This window comes from Venturia canescens, chromosome 3 (assembly GCF_019457755.1).
Source record: "Venturia canescens isolate UGA chromosome 3, ASM1945775v1, whole genome shotgun sequence".
In the NCBI taxonomy this organism is placed as follows: domain Eukaryota; kingdom Metazoa; phylum Arthropoda; class Insecta; order Hymenoptera; family Ichneumonidae; genus Venturia; species Venturia canescens.
In genome coordinates, this window is record NC_057423.1 from 3,903,056 (window position 1) to 3,922,740 (window position 19,685).

At 37.8% G+C, this 19,685-nt stretch overlaps 2 protein-coding genes across 8 annotated transcripts in view; one reads left to right on the top strand and one right to left on the bottom strand.

The window, feature by feature from the left end:
- Positions 1 to 16: 16 nt before the first annotated feature.
- pch2 (pachytene checkpoint 2 protein) lies at positions 17 to 3,066 on the bottom strand. Of its 2 annotated transcripts, none has more exons than XM_043414501.1 (6): positions 3,024 to 3,066; positions 1,822 to 1,919; positions 1,531 to 1,728; positions 1,153 to 1,380; positions 652 to 999; positions 17 to 407 (listed from the first exon to the last, which is right to left on the bottom strand). In XM_043414501.1, the coding sequence occupies exons 1-6, from the start codon at positions 3,049 to 3,051 to the stop codon at positions 141 to 143; spliced, it is 1,167 nt and encodes a 388-aa protein (XP_043270436.1). In that variant the 5' UTR covers positions 3,052 to 3,066; the 3' UTR covers positions 17 to 140. The 2 variants fall into 2 exon arrangements, with proteins under 2 accessions (XP_043270436.1, XP_043270435.1); XM_043414500.1 differs by lacking the exon at positions 3,024 to 3,066 and adding an exon at positions 2,106 to 2,358 and having other exon boundaries at positions 1,822 to 1,990.
- Positions 2,681 to 19,685, top strand: part of Plp (Pericentrin-like protein) — an 18,115-nt gene continuing 1,110 nt past the window's right edge. The window contains exons 1-19 of one of the 6 annotated variants that reach the window (XM_043414485.1): positions 2,681 to 2,932; positions 3,167 to 3,286; positions 4,077 to 4,337; positions 4,525 to 5,031; positions 5,197 to 7,242; positions 8,017 to 8,154; positions 8,647 to 8,936; positions 9,157 to 9,839; positions 9,944 to 10,071; positions 11,257 to 11,313; positions 11,856 to 12,023; positions 13,026 to 13,091; positions 13,821 to 14,135; positions 14,295 to 14,666; positions 15,222 to 15,428; positions 15,567 to 15,719; positions 15,838 to 18,801; positions 18,916 to 19,107; positions 19,264 to 19,646. In XM_043414485.1, coding sequence (XP_043270420.1) covers positions 2,873 to 2,932; positions 3,167 to 3,286; positions 4,077 to 4,337; positions 4,525 to 5,031; positions 5,197 to 7,242; positions 8,017 to 8,154; positions 8,647 to 8,936; positions 9,157 to 9,839; positions 9,944 to 10,071; positions 11,257 to 11,313; positions 11,856 to 12,023; positions 13,026 to 13,091; positions 13,821 to 14,135; positions 14,295 to 14,666; positions 15,222 to 15,428; positions 15,567 to 15,719; positions 15,838 to 18,801; positions 18,916 to 19,107; positions 19,264 to 19,646 — 9,110 coding nt within the window. In that variant the 5' untranslated portion in view covers positions 2,681 to 2,872. The remainder of the gene's footprint in view (positions 2,933 to 3,166; positions 3,287 to 4,076; positions 4,338 to 4,524; positions 5,032 to 5,196; positions 7,243 to 8,016; positions 8,155 to 8,646; positions 8,937 to 9,156; positions 9,840 to 9,943; positions 10,072 to 11,256; positions 11,314 to 11,855; positions 12,024 to 13,025; positions 13,092 to 13,820; positions 14,136 to 14,294; positions 14,667 to 15,221; positions 15,429 to 15,566; positions 15,720 to 15,837; positions 18,802 to 18,915; positions 19,108 to 19,263; positions 19,647 to 19,685) is intronic. The other 5 variants (XM_043414486.1, XM_043414488.1, XM_043414487.1 and 2 more) reach the window with 5 other exon arrangements.

Below are 19,685 nucleotides of genomic sequence, written 5' to 3' on the forward strand. Positions count from 1 at the left end.
ATTGCATTTGCTTAGATTGTCTTTGCTGATCATCAAATAATTTTATTATAGAAATAGTTGAATATTTCAAGTTTGTGGAAGGTTATCAAACAGTACGTGGAGAATCTCTTCAAAAATGCTTGCAACGAATGAAGAATGCTCTAAAAAACAGGTTCTATCATTTTTTTACTATCATTTTTGTAATCGGTGACCGTGCATTGCAATGCTTTTACGAATGTTAAACTATCACATTTATTCGATTGAACGTGCCTCGCTATTGCAAGAAATGGAATTTTTCTTAAGGCTCTTCCACTCAAACCGACACTCTGTATGGATAAGTCGTGCAGTAGTAATGTTTCTTCAAGTTCGACATCTGTGTCTGCAAGGTCCTTCGAATCGCTTGAATTTGCGCCTGTCACGAGACCCGTCTGAAAGTTCATAAATTATTACAAAAATTAGACCCTCGAACAGTATTTTTGAGCCAGAGTATGAAAACCAAAAAATAGCTAAAAAAAAAAGATTCGATTTATCGAATTCTTTACAGAAATTTAGCTCCTTCTCGACACTATTCATTTATTTTCGTTTCTAATAAATTTGTGAAAATTAAATATTCTACTCAGAAGAATGATTTGTTACTTGGAGTGAGGAAACCTTCGATTTAGAATCTCGTACCCGCACTAATTCGTTGAGACAACTTCGATAAATCATAGAAATAGCAGAAATTCCAGGATGTCCAATGAACTGTTTGATGTCAGCGCGATCTACGAACGCCAGATCAATCGCCTCGGTTACGTTGCTCGTCGTTAATATAATTACATTTGGATAACTTTTTATCTGATCGAGCTGTGTCAAAAGAGCATTGACGACACGTATTGAATCCGAAGGTTCGGTCCCGTTTGCGCAGGATTTACGAGCGTGCGCTAAAGATTCAACTTCATCGATCAAAACGCAAACTAAAGATTTTGAATTTTCTAGGAGACGTCGCACTTCGTCGAATAATTTCATCACCAATTTTCCACTCTGAAAAGTAACAATTTTTTTTTAATGCATGGTCAACTTTGAATTCAAATTCTCGGAATTCTCGGAATAATTGTAATGATCGATAAACAAAAATGGAAAATACAGATTTATAGTATAAATTTGGAAACATAAGTAAATAATAATGAACCATGCCTCTGAGAACCATTTGGAAAAAAGACTGTGACTGTTGATTTCGATTAATTGAATGTATGAATATTTGTCGCAGAGTCTTATAGCAGCTTTTTGTGCCAACGCTTTGCACAAGCTTGTTTTTCCTGTGCCTGGGGGTCCGTGCAACAAAACTACTTTGTTCCAACTAATGATGTTCGGGTTGACATTCTTTTCTGAGAATGTCATCGCAGTTTCTAAGAAATTGAGTAACTGGAAAAAATATTATATGCAATTTTATAAACGTCCTTGTTGAAGGTTTTGAAATTTGATTTGAAAAATCGATGTTATCAAGTCAAAGAATAATATTGATGAAAGATAGTGATCTTTGGATTATTTGACTCGGAATTAATAAATTCTTACATTGTTTTTTATGTTGTTTTCATAATGCAGACTTTCCCAGAGGCCTTCGTACTCACTAGCAGGTAAAATGATATGAGAGGCAACGCTCAATTCCTCAGAATCGTGGTGCATCGTCTCTGTTGCTGCTTTTTCCTGAGAAAGCATGTAGACAAAAAATTTCCAACACACATCAGTGTTGTTGAAGATATCCACTGATTCCTGCAAAACAATTTCAAGGCATTAGACAAAAAATCCTCATATAGATGTTCACATACGATTTATCGAGGAAAAAGAATTCGAAAATACGCCCACCTGTCTTTCATTATTGGTTGTACAGATAATAGAATCGACGTGATTTTTCAATTCTTCCGACAATTTTGACCGTGCCGGTGTTATTAAAATATTTTGTCCTGCAGGTAAATGATGGTGCTCTTTAAGATTGTTTTTTGTTATTTCCTTTATTCGTTCTTTGCTCAAGGTGCTTTAATAATGATAATAATTTTAATTAACGGGGTGCTTTGAAGAATAATTGAAACGTACGAATTGAACATTATATGAATAATAATAAAATATTGAAACAAAAAGGATGTTCATACCTGTTAATTTTCTGACACACCTCAACGTAAATAATTTTCTCGGATTGAAGCATTATTATTAGTCTCAACACAAATAATCCGTCGTAAACAAACAATGATTCAATTTATATATTTACGTGAAAAAAAAACAGCGATCACGTAGTTCATGTACGTTGTATAGTTTCGAAAAATGATATACTTATTTGAAAATAATAACGACCATGCTTTATCCAGGCGTTATATTATTGGATGGTTTGGATTGAGTAAGGTAAAACCGTAAAATTATATATATATATTGCATGGCTTATTTTTGTGTATATCATATGGTAAAAAAGATAACATCTTTATCTTCAGTGCTCGATCATGATAAAAAAAAGAAAAATCTATTCGCTATATACATATATATGGGTGCAAAAGCTTCATCGTATATTTGCTATTTTCGTAGGTTTATATTCACAAATCGGTTTTGATTTTGTATGAATTTAAAAAAAAAAAATAAAAAATTCTCAATCGGTAAACCAAACGGCGACAGAATTTTCCCCTCACTTCGACGACGGCTCGCATATATATATGATGTGTATATAGTATATTCGGTTGGTCATGTCCAATGAAAATATCGTGTGCGGACGCTTCGGATTTTATAAATCTCGAGAGGGGAGGATGTAACCGTCGAAAACGGTCTTTTAATTTAGTCCTTGCTCTTACGACTTACGACATGTAATTAATAAATTATATATTTGTGGCATATTAAATGACAAAAAATAACGTATTTGTAAGTTTTTTAATCAATGGACGGTGACGAAACTCGCGGTGGTAAACAGAAATCTTTGGAGCCAGGCAGAGAAATGGTATGCGCTCAACGAACTCGCAATATTTTTTTGTTTATAATTAGTTCTAGGCTATTTTGGATGTGTTTTATAAGATCTTACATTAACATACCGGAACGCATGAAACGACGATTGTTCATTCGTCATTTCTATCAAATAATCATTGGAAGGAACTCCAAGATTTTTTCTTCTAGAATAAGCAAGACTCGAATTGATTAAGATTGCTGAAGGAAAAAAATTGTTATCTTGTTGTAGCTTGCCAAATATAAGGCTATTGCTCAAGATGTGGGAAATAGCCAACTGGGCGAGCCATCTGACGAAGAGCTTTTGCACAATGATACAACCGGACAATCCATAGACCCGCAGGGCACTAGCGTGAGTGTTCCTACAAATTCCATTATGCAAAAAAAACTCCATAGCAAAGTAATAAACCCATGTTTAAGAAACTGAATTGATTTTTATGAATTCTATTGAAAAAAATCAGTTCAAACTAGTTTCTGCTTTGTTTAAAGGAAAAATATACGATTCTATGGAATGGGAACATATTAGCAAATACAATCAATGAATTTTATAAAAACCAGAAATTTTGTTGTTTTGCTGTATATTTTTACCAAGGAATGAGTTAAAGTGTTTCATTTATATCCCATTATTTTATGGTTCTCCAAATTTAAAAGTTGAAATGAACTCAGAAGAACTCAAACTCAGGCTTCTTACATTTTGTTCTATTTATAAACACAAACAAATGCAAGGAGCTAGTCCTGAGGGTTTCCCTCATTGATAGTCTCATGGGAGCTAGAAAAAAAATCTCCAGAATATATTTGATTATTTTTGTATTGCTAAGAATAATGTGTTTTCCAATTGTTTTTTTCTTATTTAACATTTTGCACCAAGTATAAAAATACTTTGATATTTCAAGTTCTTTTCTTTTACAAAATTTACCCTATCAGTTGAATTCATGCACGAACATTAGAAAAACAAAATTTAAAAGAAAAAGCAGTTTATTTACAATATTTGCGATCAAATGAACACGAAAAATCTTAAGATTAGATTTAATAAATAATTCTGATAATTTCAATAAAATTCCAATTAAATTAATTGGTTCTTCCAATTTATTCCTCCCCCTTAGTCATGTTAAATTTAGATGAATAAAATGTTTTTATTTTAGATCACGGAAGGTATTTCCTCTCGTGATATAACACAGAGCAGTATGAGTGTTAGCGAGGGTGAAGGAGACGGAGATTTGGAGGGTATAGCCGGACGAGTGGCAGAACTTGAAGAAATGCTCCAAGGGAAAGAGGCGGTTGTTGAAGCACTCAGCGCGGAAATTGATCACTTGAGAGCGGAAGCATCTTCACCCAATTCCTCACAGAGCCATAATAGCAGTCCGCATCAAAACAGAGATCTCTTACTCGTCTATCATACAAAAGTAATAATTACATTGAAATATTGTTGGATCTCATTTCTATCTTTTTATAATTTGTTTCCTACGACTTTTAATTGACATATTTGTTCTAAACGTATGGAAAAATTGTCAGTGTCGCAAACATTTTTCAGTGAAATTGATAAATTGGGAAAAAAGGGCTAGTAATAATGTTACTCCATTGTTTTTGCAGCTGCAAGATTTCGAGAGAGCTGTCAATCAGCGTGACAATTTGATTCACGATTTGACAGCATCTTTGGAGCAAGCATTGTCAGCAAGAGATGCATTGAAAGTTCGGCTTCAATCAATGGCAGCGAATGACCTTACTCTGAGTATGGGCAATTGTACACCTATACAAGATCGCATTACTTCGTTGGAGAGTTCACTCATCGAACACAAAGCAATGATAAACCAATTGAATGAGGAACTATTGAGATCTCACGAGACTGTAAGAAAATTGGAAATGGAAAAACAGGCACAAAGCGCTGAGATCGACGATTACAAGACGCGAGTTAATCAACTCAATGAGAAAATTCGTGCTGGTGCTGTCGAAAATACATTGAATATTGCTGAGACAATGGAAATGCAAAAACAATACGAGGCAAGAGTAGACAAAATAAAAAAGGATATGCAGGTTATACTTGAGAAATTCAACGCGGAGACCAAGTCGAAAAGTGTTCAACACGAAGAAGCCATGAGAGTCAGTATTTTTTAATTTACTTTTTAATTTTTTATTTTGAAAATATAAGGACACTTGTTGAAGAGACTTTTACTGCGTACTTTAGACTGGAATGATTAAAGCTTTTAAAGAAGAATTCGTTCGTAAAAATCGTATTTTTGTATCAATTGCATTTCTTTCACCTAGGGATTGGAATTGAAGTACCAGCGGGAAATGATAGAAATGAAAGGAAAGTTTGAAGAGCAGTATCGAAATTTAGCGGATCGGTACAACACGGAATTGCCCGATTTGGAAAGCAAGCACGCGAAAGAGCTGTCAGTTTTTCAAGCTCAACTGTCGTCGTACAAGAAAACTGTTGAAGCGTTAAAGCTCGAGTTGGTGAATCGTTCGGATTCGCAGCAATCGATCGTTTCCGAGGTCAACAATTTGAGGGAAAAGCTCTTGCACAGTCAAAAAGACAAGGAAATGTTGAACGAACAGATTAATCTACATAAAGTACAATTGGACGAGTTGACTTCCAAGTATGTTGCCGCTGCGAGCATTTTAGACTCGAAAGAAAGCATCGAGAGGTCGTTGGAGGAGGCGTTGACGAACGTCGCTATGCTTAAGCAGGAAAACGAGGCTTTGAAATTCAAGCATGACGATTTGAGCGCCCGTTACGCCGCTGTGCAATCTCTCATCGAGAACAATCAAGCGCATGAGCGATCGATGAACAATCGAATATTTGATTTGGAAAAATCTCTTTCTCGCCTCAGTGGCGTGAGCGTGAGCATGCTGAGTGAATTCAACGAGACAACATACCAGACCTTCGACGACGTTGCTGTGCAATTCCAAGCGACTCGACAAAAGTTGGAGGAAAGAGCCGAACTGGAACGGCAACTCGTTGAGAAAATTCGCTCTTTGGAGGAAGAAGTCGTCCGAGCTAACGACGAATTAAATCGCACAAACCTCGAAAAAGAATCCTACGAAAAACAGCTGAAAGACATGAAAAACACCTGCGACAAATTACGATCCGAACGAAACTCCAAACAACAAACAAACTCGGAAGAACCTCAACCGTTTCGAAGTTCCGTTTACTTTGATTCAGAAAACTTAGCTGAGCCACAAAGTCCGGAGAATAACACATATTCCACGGATATTCTTAAGCAAATTGAGAATTATAAACTCGAAATAACGCAGCTTCATGAAACGATCGCTTTGAAAGATCGTGAGAACGCAGAATTTTTAAGCAAACTCAACGACATGACAGAAAAACTAAAACAATCCGAAGCCGAGTGTGAACACCTGAAAAATGGCATGGCCATTGCTTGGGAACAATGCGCCGAATTCGAGGAAAAACTCAATCAAACGTTGGCTATGAACGAAACGAAATCCGCTGAATCACTGAGCCCCTCGAAGCTGGAACGCGACAGCGACGGCTCGAAGACTTCGAACGACAGTTACAAAACTGCCAAACAATGCAACATCACAGAAAAAAGTATTCAAACTGAGAAAACGATCGAGGAAAACGAAGATTCCCTCGAGGTAGTGGACGTGAAATCGATGATGGACGAAATAACTTTGCTGAGAAAGGAGAAAGAAAATTTGTCCTTAGAGATGGAAAACTTGGTGGAAACTCTACGTAATTTGGACGAAATTTCGAAAAAGTTACAACAAGCCACAGCCGAAAATAACGAGTTGCGTTTAGAAAATGAGAAATTTTTCCAAGATCAAAATAAAGTTGATTCGTTGCTCAAGAGCATAGCTGAACTCACAGCCGAAAAAGCAGCTTTGACCCGGGAGCTGTCAAACCTCGCTGACAAACACAGAGAAGAATTGGCGATCGTAAGACAAGACTCGAGCATGGAAATCGAGAAAATACGTAATTTGATGCTGACCATGAGACAAGGCGATGTCGGACTCGAAGAATTGAGAAATGAATTGGAAACTCGTCACGCCAAAGAAATGGAAGAATTACGCACTTATTTCGAGGAAAAATGTTTGCAAATGGAGAAACAATATTCTGACGAGATATTCAGTCAACAATCGAAAAAAATGTCTGACAATGACAGTGAAATCGAAGATTTGGCTGAAGATTTGTATTTCGGTGGTGGCGGTGATTGTTCCAATACACATCACACTTCGGTCGATAATTCTCGAAATGAAAATCATCTTCCTAACGTTGAAGCGAAAATCTATAACAATGAGAGCAACGCGATCGTAGAATCCGGTCTTGTTACGGCCGTTAATCAGGTGAGACATCTTTCTAATGTCAAAGTACCTTCAGACACAATTTCATTTCATTTCACTACGTTTGATTATACTTGTTAAAGGTACACATTTTCTTTCGAACGAAAAAGCTTATTTCATTGTAGAGTTTGCTCAATTATCAAGATAGACTTTTCATGATAATGATGAAAAGCAGCACATTTCTAAAAACTGATTCTAAAAACATAGTTGTCGAAGAAAATCATTGAAATTCGTTTCAAAGACACTTTTACAATAAGGAAAAAAGTTGTGAGTTATCAAAATGCAATATTTTAAAGTTTTGACAAAAATTCTTTCTGCGAACGAATTCGATTCAGTTAAGGTGCTAGGAAATTCGATGCAGAGTCAAAAGATATTTGTGATTTTTCGCTACATTTCCAACGATGCATCCTTTTTTTCTCATCACAGTTTCAATATTTTATGTTTCACAATACCGAGCATGATTCTTTGAATGTTGCCATTAATAACAAATCCTATCGTCGAAGATTGCTTGAGTCTTGGGAGAATCGTAACGTTCGTGCTCAAGAAATCTGGTTTTGGGCTCTCCCGAGTCTGTGTTCGTGTTTTTCCTTTTGACAATTGAGTGATTTTTTCACGCCATTCCGTGTCGCACTCGAAACAAAATTCACCAGATACGACTTCATTCTTTAACCTCCTACGATTGTACAAGTCCATTTTAAAATATTATTTGACGTACGTGAACCTTTTCATTTTCAACTAACATTTGTATTGCGTGTGACCCTCTACTCGCGCATGCAGCTTTCTCAAACGGAATGGGATACGGCTCTCGAGAATGGCGAGTTAACGAAGCTCCGTACCGCCTACAATAATCAACTTGAAGAACAGGTAGCTCTCGCTAAGCTCGACATTGTCAACGCTCTTCAGGAACAAATTCAGGTAGTTTTTCCTACTAACAAACTTCCTCTATTCATAATAATTCAATAAACATTGCACCGGAAATTCCGCAGTGATTGCCCCAAGTTTGTATCACGACATTTTTCACGTTCATTCGTTGTAAATAATTTTTCAGCCCTCCGAGCGGAAAGTGGCAACTTTCGGCCCGCTGCGCGGGCCGAAGTTGCCGCATTCCGCCTGCGTCGGACAGAAAAATCGTATACACTCCACGGGAGTGAAATTAGACCACCTCAAACCGCGTGCTTATCACCCTCGCCTTCGGCTCGGGTGACAATTCTGCCCGCGGTTTGAAGTAGTCTACTTTCCCTCCCTAGGTGTGTAATATACTATTATTCTTCACTTTGATTCTCCTAAAATATTTTTCCCCTTTTCTATGACGTTACTGATTATTCGAGTTGTTAATTCAACGGTGAATAAAAAACTGACAAATATCAATTGCAATGGGGTCTACATTTTTTTTCTCTTAATGTACAGGCTTTGCTGACCGTTGAATCCGACATGGAAGACAATTGGCCAACGGAGTTACTCGAGTTGCGTAATAAATTTACAAACAACGCGAAGCGGGAGACGGAACAGTTGAAATTAACTCATGCCGCTGAATTAAAACAACTGAGGGATGAGCATTCGCGCAACGTTTCCAGAATGGTCGAACGACACCAAGAGGAAGTGAGGAGAATCATGGAGGAACGCAGTATCAACGAGGAGAATAAACAAACTGAAGATTTGAATTCGATCGTCGACAACAGTGCGTTAATCCGTGAAAGGTACTTTTTGGCCCTTATGTATTTTATTACATTGTAAAAGTCCGTGGGATTTCACCTCTTGGTCGTAAAATCGTTTCTACAGACAAAGCGATTTACCAGGTCATGAATTTTCACATTATAGCAATAACGAAGCAGTCTTTTTCTTTATAATATTTTATAAAAATTTGCGTCACCAGAGTTTTATTCGTACGTAACAAATTCTAATTTGATTTTGTCGTAGGGACAATTTGTACAGGACTTGTGTCACCCTAAAAGAGCTGATTGTAGATTTGACCAAGTATTTCGCGGTTTGCGAGGAAGAATTGAACAACACACTGATAAGTGAAGTTTTGAAGCGACAGACGTCAGTTGAGACAGGACTTCCACCGAATTCTGAGGAAGATAATATAAGAAAAGACGAGGATGCAACGGATCTCAATGCTCCACCAAAATCACCGGAAAGGAAAATCAAGAGAGTGCACTTTGCGCCTCAATGCAGCCAGTTGGTATCCATAATGAATGACGACACGGATAATTTGCAATCTTTCGTTACCGCTGAAAAAGATCTCAGCGACAAAGTTCGTCGGGAACTGGACGATTGTTTGAAACGCTTGAGATCCGAGAGCGCTCAAGTTCTAGGAATAACTCTTACACCTGGTGAGTCCATGCTCGATGTTCTCTCCAAACAAGTTTTATGGACAACGAAAGTCAACGAGGAGCTCAACGCCAAATTGATGGAAGCTGAAAATATCGTGGTCGCTTATCAAGAAGAAACCAGAATTTTGAAAGCCAGAGTCATGAATCTTCAACAAAGTCTCTTACACGTTGAAAACAAGAAAGAAATCATTTCTGAAGGCTACGGAGAACACGAGGAAACTGGCGGTGATTTGGTTGTACAAGATTTTTCACAGTTGCAGGAAAAAGGTGATTCCTTATTTTTAATTAAATCAAAATAATTTAAAATTTTCAGAAATCGAATACACAATTTTCAGTGGCAAACTGATGCTCAACAAACCGTTTTGTTTTAGCACGTCACGCGATTATGAGCGGTGTCGTTGATAATGCCTACCTTTTGCAATTGATTGAAGAATTTTGTCGTTACATCGATAAAATAACGGACGAAATGAGGAAAGAGAAGGACGATTTGCAGCAGCAGGTAATGGGGGGAATGGGAGAAATAGTGGTGAAGCACAAATTGCATGTTTACAATGTTACATACATTCGAAAGCTTTGAGATCAAAATATCGTTGCATTTATTGCATTTTAGAAGCAACAGACTGTTTTTTTTGTTTTGTTAGTTTGAAACGTCGGAGTTCAACACTTTTTCTTCGAGACGCATGGTCCGTGTTCATGACACACTCTATTCATTATGAACTTTGCGTTTTCATGCGATAGCTTGAACGTTTTATGTTGAGCGTCAGTATTTTCAACCCTTGATAGCAAACTATGGCAATCGGTCCATATTCATTTTTTGAGGGGGAGTTACCGGCCTCCGGAATACCAAAAAAATGGACTTTTTGTGATTGATGAACGTTCAATGCATTTTTCCGAATATTCAATGACCATTATTGATTAGAACAATATTTTAATGTCGCTTAATAATTGTGAATTCAATCGTTAATATTCATTTGTTAGAAGATAGAATAAAAAAAATTGACTGCAGATTTTTTTACAACTTTTCGATCTTGTTTTCGTGGACATTTCGAATTTTTTTTAACATTCTGTAACATTCTGATTTCCTGAAAATCCCGGTGGTCGATAACTCCTCAAAGGGCGGATTACTCTAACGAGAATCGTTGAAATGTTGTTAAATTTTAATGCCATATTAATAGAACCGTTGGAATACCAGAAAATGTTGATTCTCATAAAGACTCACTCGACCATACACGAGGAAATACTCTGTCACGATGAAAATTATTTAAAAAATACCACAATTTCTCTAAGCAATTGTTATTTCATATTTATGCATTATCGAACTGATAAAAGTTTCCGTTTGTAACGAAATTCTTTCGTAGCGATTTTATTATTTTATGATAAAAGATTTTCGAGTTGATCATAATAAGTAACAACTTAAAAGAATTTCTTTGGTTTCATGCAAATTTCGTAAATTTGGTTTCTGAAATAGTGTAAATAAAAAAAATTCCAAATAAAATTTCTGATGCTTCAATGGCTCCATCAATATCTTATTAAAATTTATCAAAATTTTGACTATTCTTTAAGCAGCTAATCTTCAAAACTCAATTTGACTCGTTCACTACGAGCACTCGACAGATTGAAAGTTCTCAGTGTCATCGATGCAGAAACATGCATATTCATATTTGGCGTTCTATTGTATTGCCAGCAGGTGCCTTTAGAACCCACTCCTACCCCATGCATTCACAGGGTTTCCTGTCGAAAGGTAAATTATAGAACTACTAATATTTATTTCAACAATCCACCCCCTTTAAACAACAAAATTCTAGCGCTCCGGATCGGTATAATACTCGCAGCCATTCGCATTTTCACATACCAATTCTACCAATAATCCATCACGACTCTGCTGAACCAAATAAAAATGCCATCGGAACATCGGTGTTAATATTAAGGCTACATGCATGCACGATTTGCCGTTTTTCTTTACTTGGCGGTTTTTATAACGAATTTATACACAATGTTGTTCCAGACATTTCTCAGCACGATTCAGATTTCTTCACGTTGGCATGAATTGCTCTAATTTCACAAATTTGCACTATTCCTTCGTTCTTTCAAATATCCATGAACTCAGTTCGCACTTTTTTTGAGAATAATTTTCCTACTTACCACATCACACACTGCACCGTGTTAAAACATAAAATTACTAAAGGTCTATAAGGCTTACTAAAATTAAATGAATTCGAGTTACGATGTTGTGAATGAAACTCGAGCGAATTCATAGTATTTTAAATTCTGAAATTTTGTTAGATCGAAGCGGCCGACAAGCAGTTACGCGGCACGAGGAAATTCCTGGAAGAACAAGCAAGCGAAAGGGAAATCGAACGCGATGAAGCTGCTCGACAAATAAATTCGCTCCAGGAACAAATCAAGGAATGCGAACGTGAGAAAGAAAGAGATTTGCGCATTTCTTCCGAGGTATGTTTTTGGGCGAGGAGGATTTTTATTACTCTCACGGGCTTTTCAGTGTTAAATAATCATTCACTGATACACGAGACTAACGCGGGTTTAGAAGTATGGTAATTATTTAGAAAGAAGAATTCAAGTGCTTGAAATGCAGATTCCAGCATTCAGTTGGATATCAGAAAAAATCAGTCAAATCGAGGACGTTCCGACCATAGATTTGCAAAAGTGAAATTATTAGAAAATAATATAGAAATTATATGAAAAAATTATTCTTCAACCATTGTTCCTCGACTCATGAGACGAATTGTTGATTTCTCGAACTACCTTTACCGTTAGACTTATTCCTCATCTTTGAAATTCACTTGCCAATTTTCTGAGAGGTTTGATCAAAAAATTTTATGGCAACATCTATGACCAAAAGATGATTAAAAGAAACGTTAAATCAATTTTAATGAATCTTTGGACTTTATAGAACGAAACAATATTATCTGATCAAGAATATTCATTTTTTCCCCTCACGAAAATTCTCATTAGGAAAAGAACAAACGTTGAAAAATGTAGGAAAAATCACTTTCACAAGACAGTTTGATCAGCTTTGTACATTTGTTTATTTACTGAACATTGTAAACTCGTTTATTTGTAGCTTCGAGAGAAAAAAAAATTGTGAAGTCTGTAATCAAGTATGAAAAATAATTGATTCGATAAAACGTAATTATTTAAAACAACAAAAATGGTTGTGGTGTACGCTAAAATAATAAGCAAAGTATAAAGTAGTGAATTAATAATCTTTTTATTTGAAAAATTTTGCCGGTATGTTCGGTTTTTTTCTTATTATTTCTATTACATTCCTTAGGATACCGGACTAATGGGTAACTCGAACATAAAAATAAACTGTAACACGAGCTTTGTAACACGCATCACCGCATAAAACCGACTTAACACAATTTTATATAAATTTTGATTTTGTTTTTCTGCACTTGTGGTTTTGGTTTTTCTGTTTGACGCACAAACCAGTCTTCACTGTCGCCTGTATCATCAACGGTGGTTCGTGTGCTTGAAGCAACTGACATCAATGCAGCTGTGAGTGAGACTTTCGTTTCAGTATTCTTTTTTGTGGTCACAAGGGTCACATAATAATACCTCCGAAAAGGTTTTCGGTAGTAAACATTTCAGAATATTTGACAGCCTCCAGAGACGATCAACCCATGAAAATTTGAAAGCTCGAGTCAAGCTTAAACTACAAGTTCAGGGATTATATTGATTTAATATAAAAACTGCCATTCACTTTCAACTAATGACTTGGAAACGTTCATTGAAAAATACCAGATTTCAGAGTCGTCGTTATTTGACCCGAGACTACTTACCAGTGTCGGGCAATTAACAGAAAAATTTGATTATGCATTCTGCTACGAATGGGATTAACACTCATCGGAATACCCTTCGCGATTCATTACCGTTCAAAAACTTGGAAGTTCTGTTACTAAAATAATCATTCGTATTCAGTTCTTAGCTGCATAAAACAAAAAAATTGGTCTCGAGTGAACGAAATTTTGCAAGCGAAGACTTTTCGAATGCATTTGAAACATGTCAAATAACAAAAAAGTTATTTCGAAAAGTCATCGGTCAAAGTTTGCAGCGATTCTAGACTTATGAGCGGTAGTGAAATTGACGTTTGATCCGCTTCAATATTTAGTCGGTCTATATACAATGGGACACATGTCTGACGCATACTTAAATACAAATGTCTTCGACTCAATTGATAAATTGAATAATCGGGATTACGATATTTAAAATGGCTTTGTACAACAGGTTGAGACGCTCGAATCGCAATTGCGCGAAATGGCATCTGTTATGTCAGAGACACAGACGAAGAAAGCAGAGACTGAGAGTGAATTGAAAGTCGCGGTTGACAAGATCTGGGTACTCAGGGACATCATCGTCGATCTGGAGCAACAGATCCAAGCGAGAATCGAGAAAGAAGAAACTCTTATCGGCCAGATTGAACAATTGGAAGAAGTTATCGCTGCGCAAACGAAAAATCAACACGAATTAGCACAAGAGTTGGATGCGATCAAAATGGGAGGGGAGAATAGCCAACTCAATGAACATATCACTCATTTGGAAGTAAGTTTTAATTTTTGCACGGAAACAGACTTGATTTCTTTTTCTATAACTCAACTTTCCCCTACGAAAATCTTTTATTTATATTTTAACATTTTTGCTCAGACAATTGTTTGGCGAATCTAAAGTTTTTTCTACTTTTATCATTTTTTTGCCCTCCAGGAGGAACTGAGAAAACACAAACTGAGCTCCGAACATTTTGACGTGAATTCGTCAGCCCTGAAGCAAATGAGAATAGAACTGCACGATATGCAAAACCAACTGGACAAGCGTACGCGAGAATTGGAATCGCTGCACATGTGTGGCTCCAATCTGAGCATAAGTCAACCCAGCGAAGATGTTTCCATTCGCGAACAAATCGATGTTGCGCGTTGTCCTACACCAGACGATCCGAATTCACCACCGACGTTGCCACTCGATTTGCTTTTGAAGCTCAAAGAAAAATTGCTCAAACATGCACGAGCTGAGGAAGTCGCTTTCAAAAGAATCAAAGATCTCGACATGCAGCTTGCAGCATACAAAATTCAAAACGAGGTATATTCACTTTCACTGCTTTTCAAGTTGTGTTTTGCAAACACTTTTTTGAATTGAAGTGAAAAAATATCACCAGGACAAAAATCATTTCACTGTTTTTCGCAAAATAAATACTCCAGGGAGAAATGAAATGGAACGAAAATATTTATGGCTATAGACTGTCGAGAGATTTTCATTAAGAAAAAATTCAAGTAATTTTCAAAATTGCGCAAAATGATATCCATTTTTAAGAAATATTTGAATTTTCAATCATAGATCAGAAGAATTTTGAACAAATTATTATAAAAGTGATTGATATCGGCTGAAAAATGTTTAAAACTTTTTTGCATTATTGTGTACTTCGATCTTAACTGAACTAATCCCTGAAATTTGAGTGACGAATAAAAATGAATCGGCAAATAAGAACGAAAGGATGTGCAATCGAGAACCAGCGTCTCTTTATAATGCTACATAAAATCACGTACGCAGAGATAAGATCTGTAATTTATTATTAGTGACTCGAGTACGACGAAAAGTTCTATGTTTGGTAATGCTTAACGTTTGTAAACCACACAGGAGCTCCAAGCGGAACAGGAAATTCTCCAGCAGACCGCATCGGAGCAATTGTTCCAAATGGAAGCGATGCGAGGTCGTTTGGAGCAGCAAAAGCAGAATGCTCCATTCGCTCAGAGACAGGCAACCTCTCGTTTGGAGCTGCAGTTACACGAAGCTAACGCAAAACTGCATTCCCTTGAACAAACCATCGCTGACAAAGAGCTTGAGGTATGAAAAATTCTTTTTGAAGATTCACTCGGTTTTCATCCATAAAATACAAAAAAATAGCTGTTTTATTCTATATTGCTGAGAAATTCGATGCACATAATGGAAAGAAAATTTATTTGAATGTCGTGTTTTTCTCAGGTGACCGAATTGAAGGAACAATTGCAACGTTCAAATCAGTTGCTGCAAGATAAGCAAAAAGAATTCGTGAACGTGGTACAAACTGAGAACAATGCCATCCAAGAACTGAAGGATCGTTTGAAGTCGTTGGAGGAGGAGAAGAAGTTATTGGAGGTAAAAAAAAACTCAATTTCAAGGAAATATCATTTTGGTTGTTGAAGGAGGAAAAGAAAAGTCAAACCTCAATTGCATTCACTTCGGTACTTAATTTCTTTACTCTTTGATTTCCCAGTCGAAGGTCGGTGTCCAGGAGCGTGCTCAAGTCGAATTGCCTCAACTGATAGATTCGATGTTGGCAGATAAGAACGAAGAAATCGATCATTTGAAAGAGCAATTGTTAAAGCGTGACAAGCAGCTTCAACAGCATTTATCAGGAACGAATATCGACGAGAACAATGTGGGAAAACAATGCGAGCTTAAAAACAGTGCACGAACATTGAGCGACATATTGTCAATAAATTCCGAGTGCGAGGATTACTCCGAAGCCATACGGGAAAATGTAAGCTTGTCGCATGCCCTACCCCACAATATTTCAACGTTCAAAATTCTCAGTACACCCGTCGGGACGAAAGAGAGTTATCAAGTGTCGCCTGTTGGATTGACAGACGAAAATAAACCGTCGATTCATGTGCCACGATTGGAGCTCGGTTCTTCCCGTTCGCCGACTCATTCGAGCACAGCTTGCCCTCGTCACTCACGAGTATCATTGGATTTCATACAAACCGCTGATTTTGACTCGAAATCGCCTTCGTCTGGTGATAACGAAGAATCGTCGACGAATCACGCGAAAACAAACGGTTTGTCAGATCACGAGCTCGACTGCACTTGTACGCTGGAGCAGCAGAAGAAAAAAACTGAAAAAATTTCGTCCATGTCTCGACGCAGCAGAAACTTTTCTTCGAAATCCGTCAGCCTCGTTACAAACGATCAAACACTCAACATCCGTATTCAGGATCTTGAGAATCAGCTGCAGACAATAAAAAACGAGTTGGACGTTAAATGTACGAGCTTAATAAAACGCGAAACTGAGCTTAACGCGCTGCAACGTAGCCTCGAAGAACTGCGCCTTGAGTTTAAGGAAACTACGGAAACGCTAACGCGCGATAACATTTTTTATAAAAACCAGTACGAGCTCTCACAGGCTTCGGAGCTCAAGATTCGCAGGGATCTCGAGGAGGTTGAAAATACTCTTAAATCACAAACGGAAGATTTGGAAGAGTACAAAAATATGATGCAAGTTAACGAGAGAATATTGACGGAATTGAAAACTGAAAATGTTCATTTGAAAGAGACGCTCGGGCGTCAAGAAAACGCAAGTAAAAGTTTCGAGGTTAGACTGGAGGAAAAGTCGGAAGAATTGAAAAACTTACGACAACTGATATTCGACAAGGACGTTACGATTGAAACCGTGCAAACTCGCAATCTTGAGATTGAAAATGAGAATAAAAAATTGTACGAGTACAAAACCCGATATGATCAGTGTAAAAAAGAGCTTGGCGAATGCAAAACAGAAATGAAACGTTTGACCGAAGGCTTGAATAATCGTGATCAGGTAATACGAAGATTGGAAGAAATGGCGAGAAGAACGAGCATCTCGGGCTCCTCCTCGCCCGGGGACAATAAAGATCAGGAAATTCATCATCTTCAAGAATATCTGAAAGAGAAGGAAAAGGTGATACGGCAGATGAGTGACGACAGCAAAAGTCTTCATCGCGCCCTCGAGACGATACAGAACAAGATGAAAGAATCGGGCAACGTTGTGGAATTGCGTAAAAAGCTGAAAGAAGAGCGAAGGTTCAACGCCGAGTTGAAAGCAATGGTGGAAAAATTGAAGCAAGAGCTCGAAGGTTTTAAGGAGGAATCGATGCGACAGTCCATCGAAGGCGCTGACATCGAAGATATGGTACAACGCGAGCTCGACCTTTCAGCCCGTTTAGATCAGCAAATAATGGACGTTATCGAGAGCGAAACAGAGGAAACTACACCTCGACGAATAGAGAAACATTCGTGCAATTCTCTCACGATAAAACCAGCCGAACACGATCGTACGGAAAAAGTAATGCAGAAGTACGCGGAAATACGACAGAAATTGAAACAAGCTCTGAAAGCGAATCAGGAACTGACCAAACAACGGGACGAGCGAGATATCGAGAAAGAAATGTTTAAGGCTCAGATCACTGAATACGAATCTCGAATATTCCAATTGTCGGCTGAACTTGATGAGAAATCTGCGATACTCAGAGAACTCGACGCTGAAGTGTCTTCGAAAAGATCGATCGTACGAAACTTGGAAGTTCAATTGCAAAGGGAAAAATTCACTTCACAAACCGCTCACAATCATGACTCTGAACTTATTTCTCAGCTGCGGATAAAACTTGTCGCCTCTCTTGACAACGAAGAACGGGTGCGACGAGAATTGACTCAGCTGCGCCAGGAACACAAAAATTTAGAGACTCGACTAAACACTGCTCGGGATCAAATCGAATTGCAAAAATCTGGGGAATCTCACGTCCTCAAAGATCTTTTGGAAACTGAGCAAACGAAGTACGTTAAAATGGCGGAATTCTATGAGAAGGAACAGCGCGACAATGCGGAATTACGAGAAACGTTGGATCGCGTCGAAGCCGAGAAAAATCGATGTGAAAAAGAGCTCGAATGTGCCAACGAGGAACACGACAAATTGGCGAGCAGCCTAGCTCTCGCCGAAGGTGTCAAAGACCATCTTGAAATCGAAGTTAAACGGGCCAAGGAAGAGTTGAAAAGCCGCGAAGAAGAGTGCGATTGGTTACAAAAGAGAATAAAAACTCTGAGTGACGGACTCGCGAAAAGACAACAACAAACCTCGGAAGAACACGTCGAGCTGAAAAATCTACGGCGTGGTTTGAGCAACGCTCGTGAAGTCATGCTCGATCTCAAAGCTGATATCGATCAAACCAAGTCTGAGCTCACCAAAGCCAACGAGGAAAAAATCCAATTGGAACAGTGGCTGCGAACTGCAACCACTAACGAAAATGAACTCAAGAGAAAACTCCAAGCTGCTAAAGGCGAGGAAGATCGACTCAAAGACACGATCAACGACTTGCAGACCGAGATACAACTCAGTGTCAAAAGAGAAATGGAATTGACCGAAGAACTTCAGAAGGAAAGATTTTCCGGCGAGAAAAATATTCCCGCTAAATTCGTTCAAAAAATCAAGGTAAGCCCAACATCCTAATAATAATTCAGAAAAAAACTGTGCAGGCATCATTCAAAATTTGGCAATTCAATTTCCTCCTATTTACTCCCACTAACGAGAGCTCATTTTTCACAGGAATTAAATGAAATTATGGAAAAACATGCACACGACAACAACGTCTTGCACGAGAAACTGGCAAAGGCGCGACAAGAAAGAGAGATTTTTGCAACACGTGTCAGAGATCTCGAGTCACAGTTGGCCCAGAAAATCCGAGAGATTAACGCAGTCGCTGCAACCGGAGACATGAATCCCCATATGACCGAAAGAGTGAGTCAAAGTTTCTACGTTTATTAATTATTTTAATTTTTCACAAATTTGTCATTAATCTTTTTGAATGAAAAAACGAATCCTTTATGGAAAGTTGAATGGAAAGCATTTCTAATGTCAAGAAATGAATTTGAATAACTTTGAAAAATTTTATAGTTGCAGCATTTCTATGGAAAATACTTGCGTGTGGACAGTCGAAGAAAAGCTCTGGCTTATCAGAAGCGGTATTTGTTATGCATCGTCGGTGGTTATCAGTTATCGGAGGATAGAACGCTGTCTGTTCTGGCACAATTGACTCACGAGCAACGACTGCACACGACGACAAGCTCGAACCGCAAAAGCGCCAAAATTCGCTTCAAATGTGCGGCCCTAGTCATTATAAGTATACACAGAATGAAGTGGATGATCCATCGCTGGCGAACCGGAAGAAGAGTTGGTGCTACCGCCGTTTTGGGCAATCACGAACAGTCTTTCGTTCCAGTGAGAAGAACAGCGTCTAATCATTCGCCTCCAGTTAGAGACAGGAATGCTGCTATCGGGTAGGACGTTTTATGTGATTGACAACTCGATTATTCACA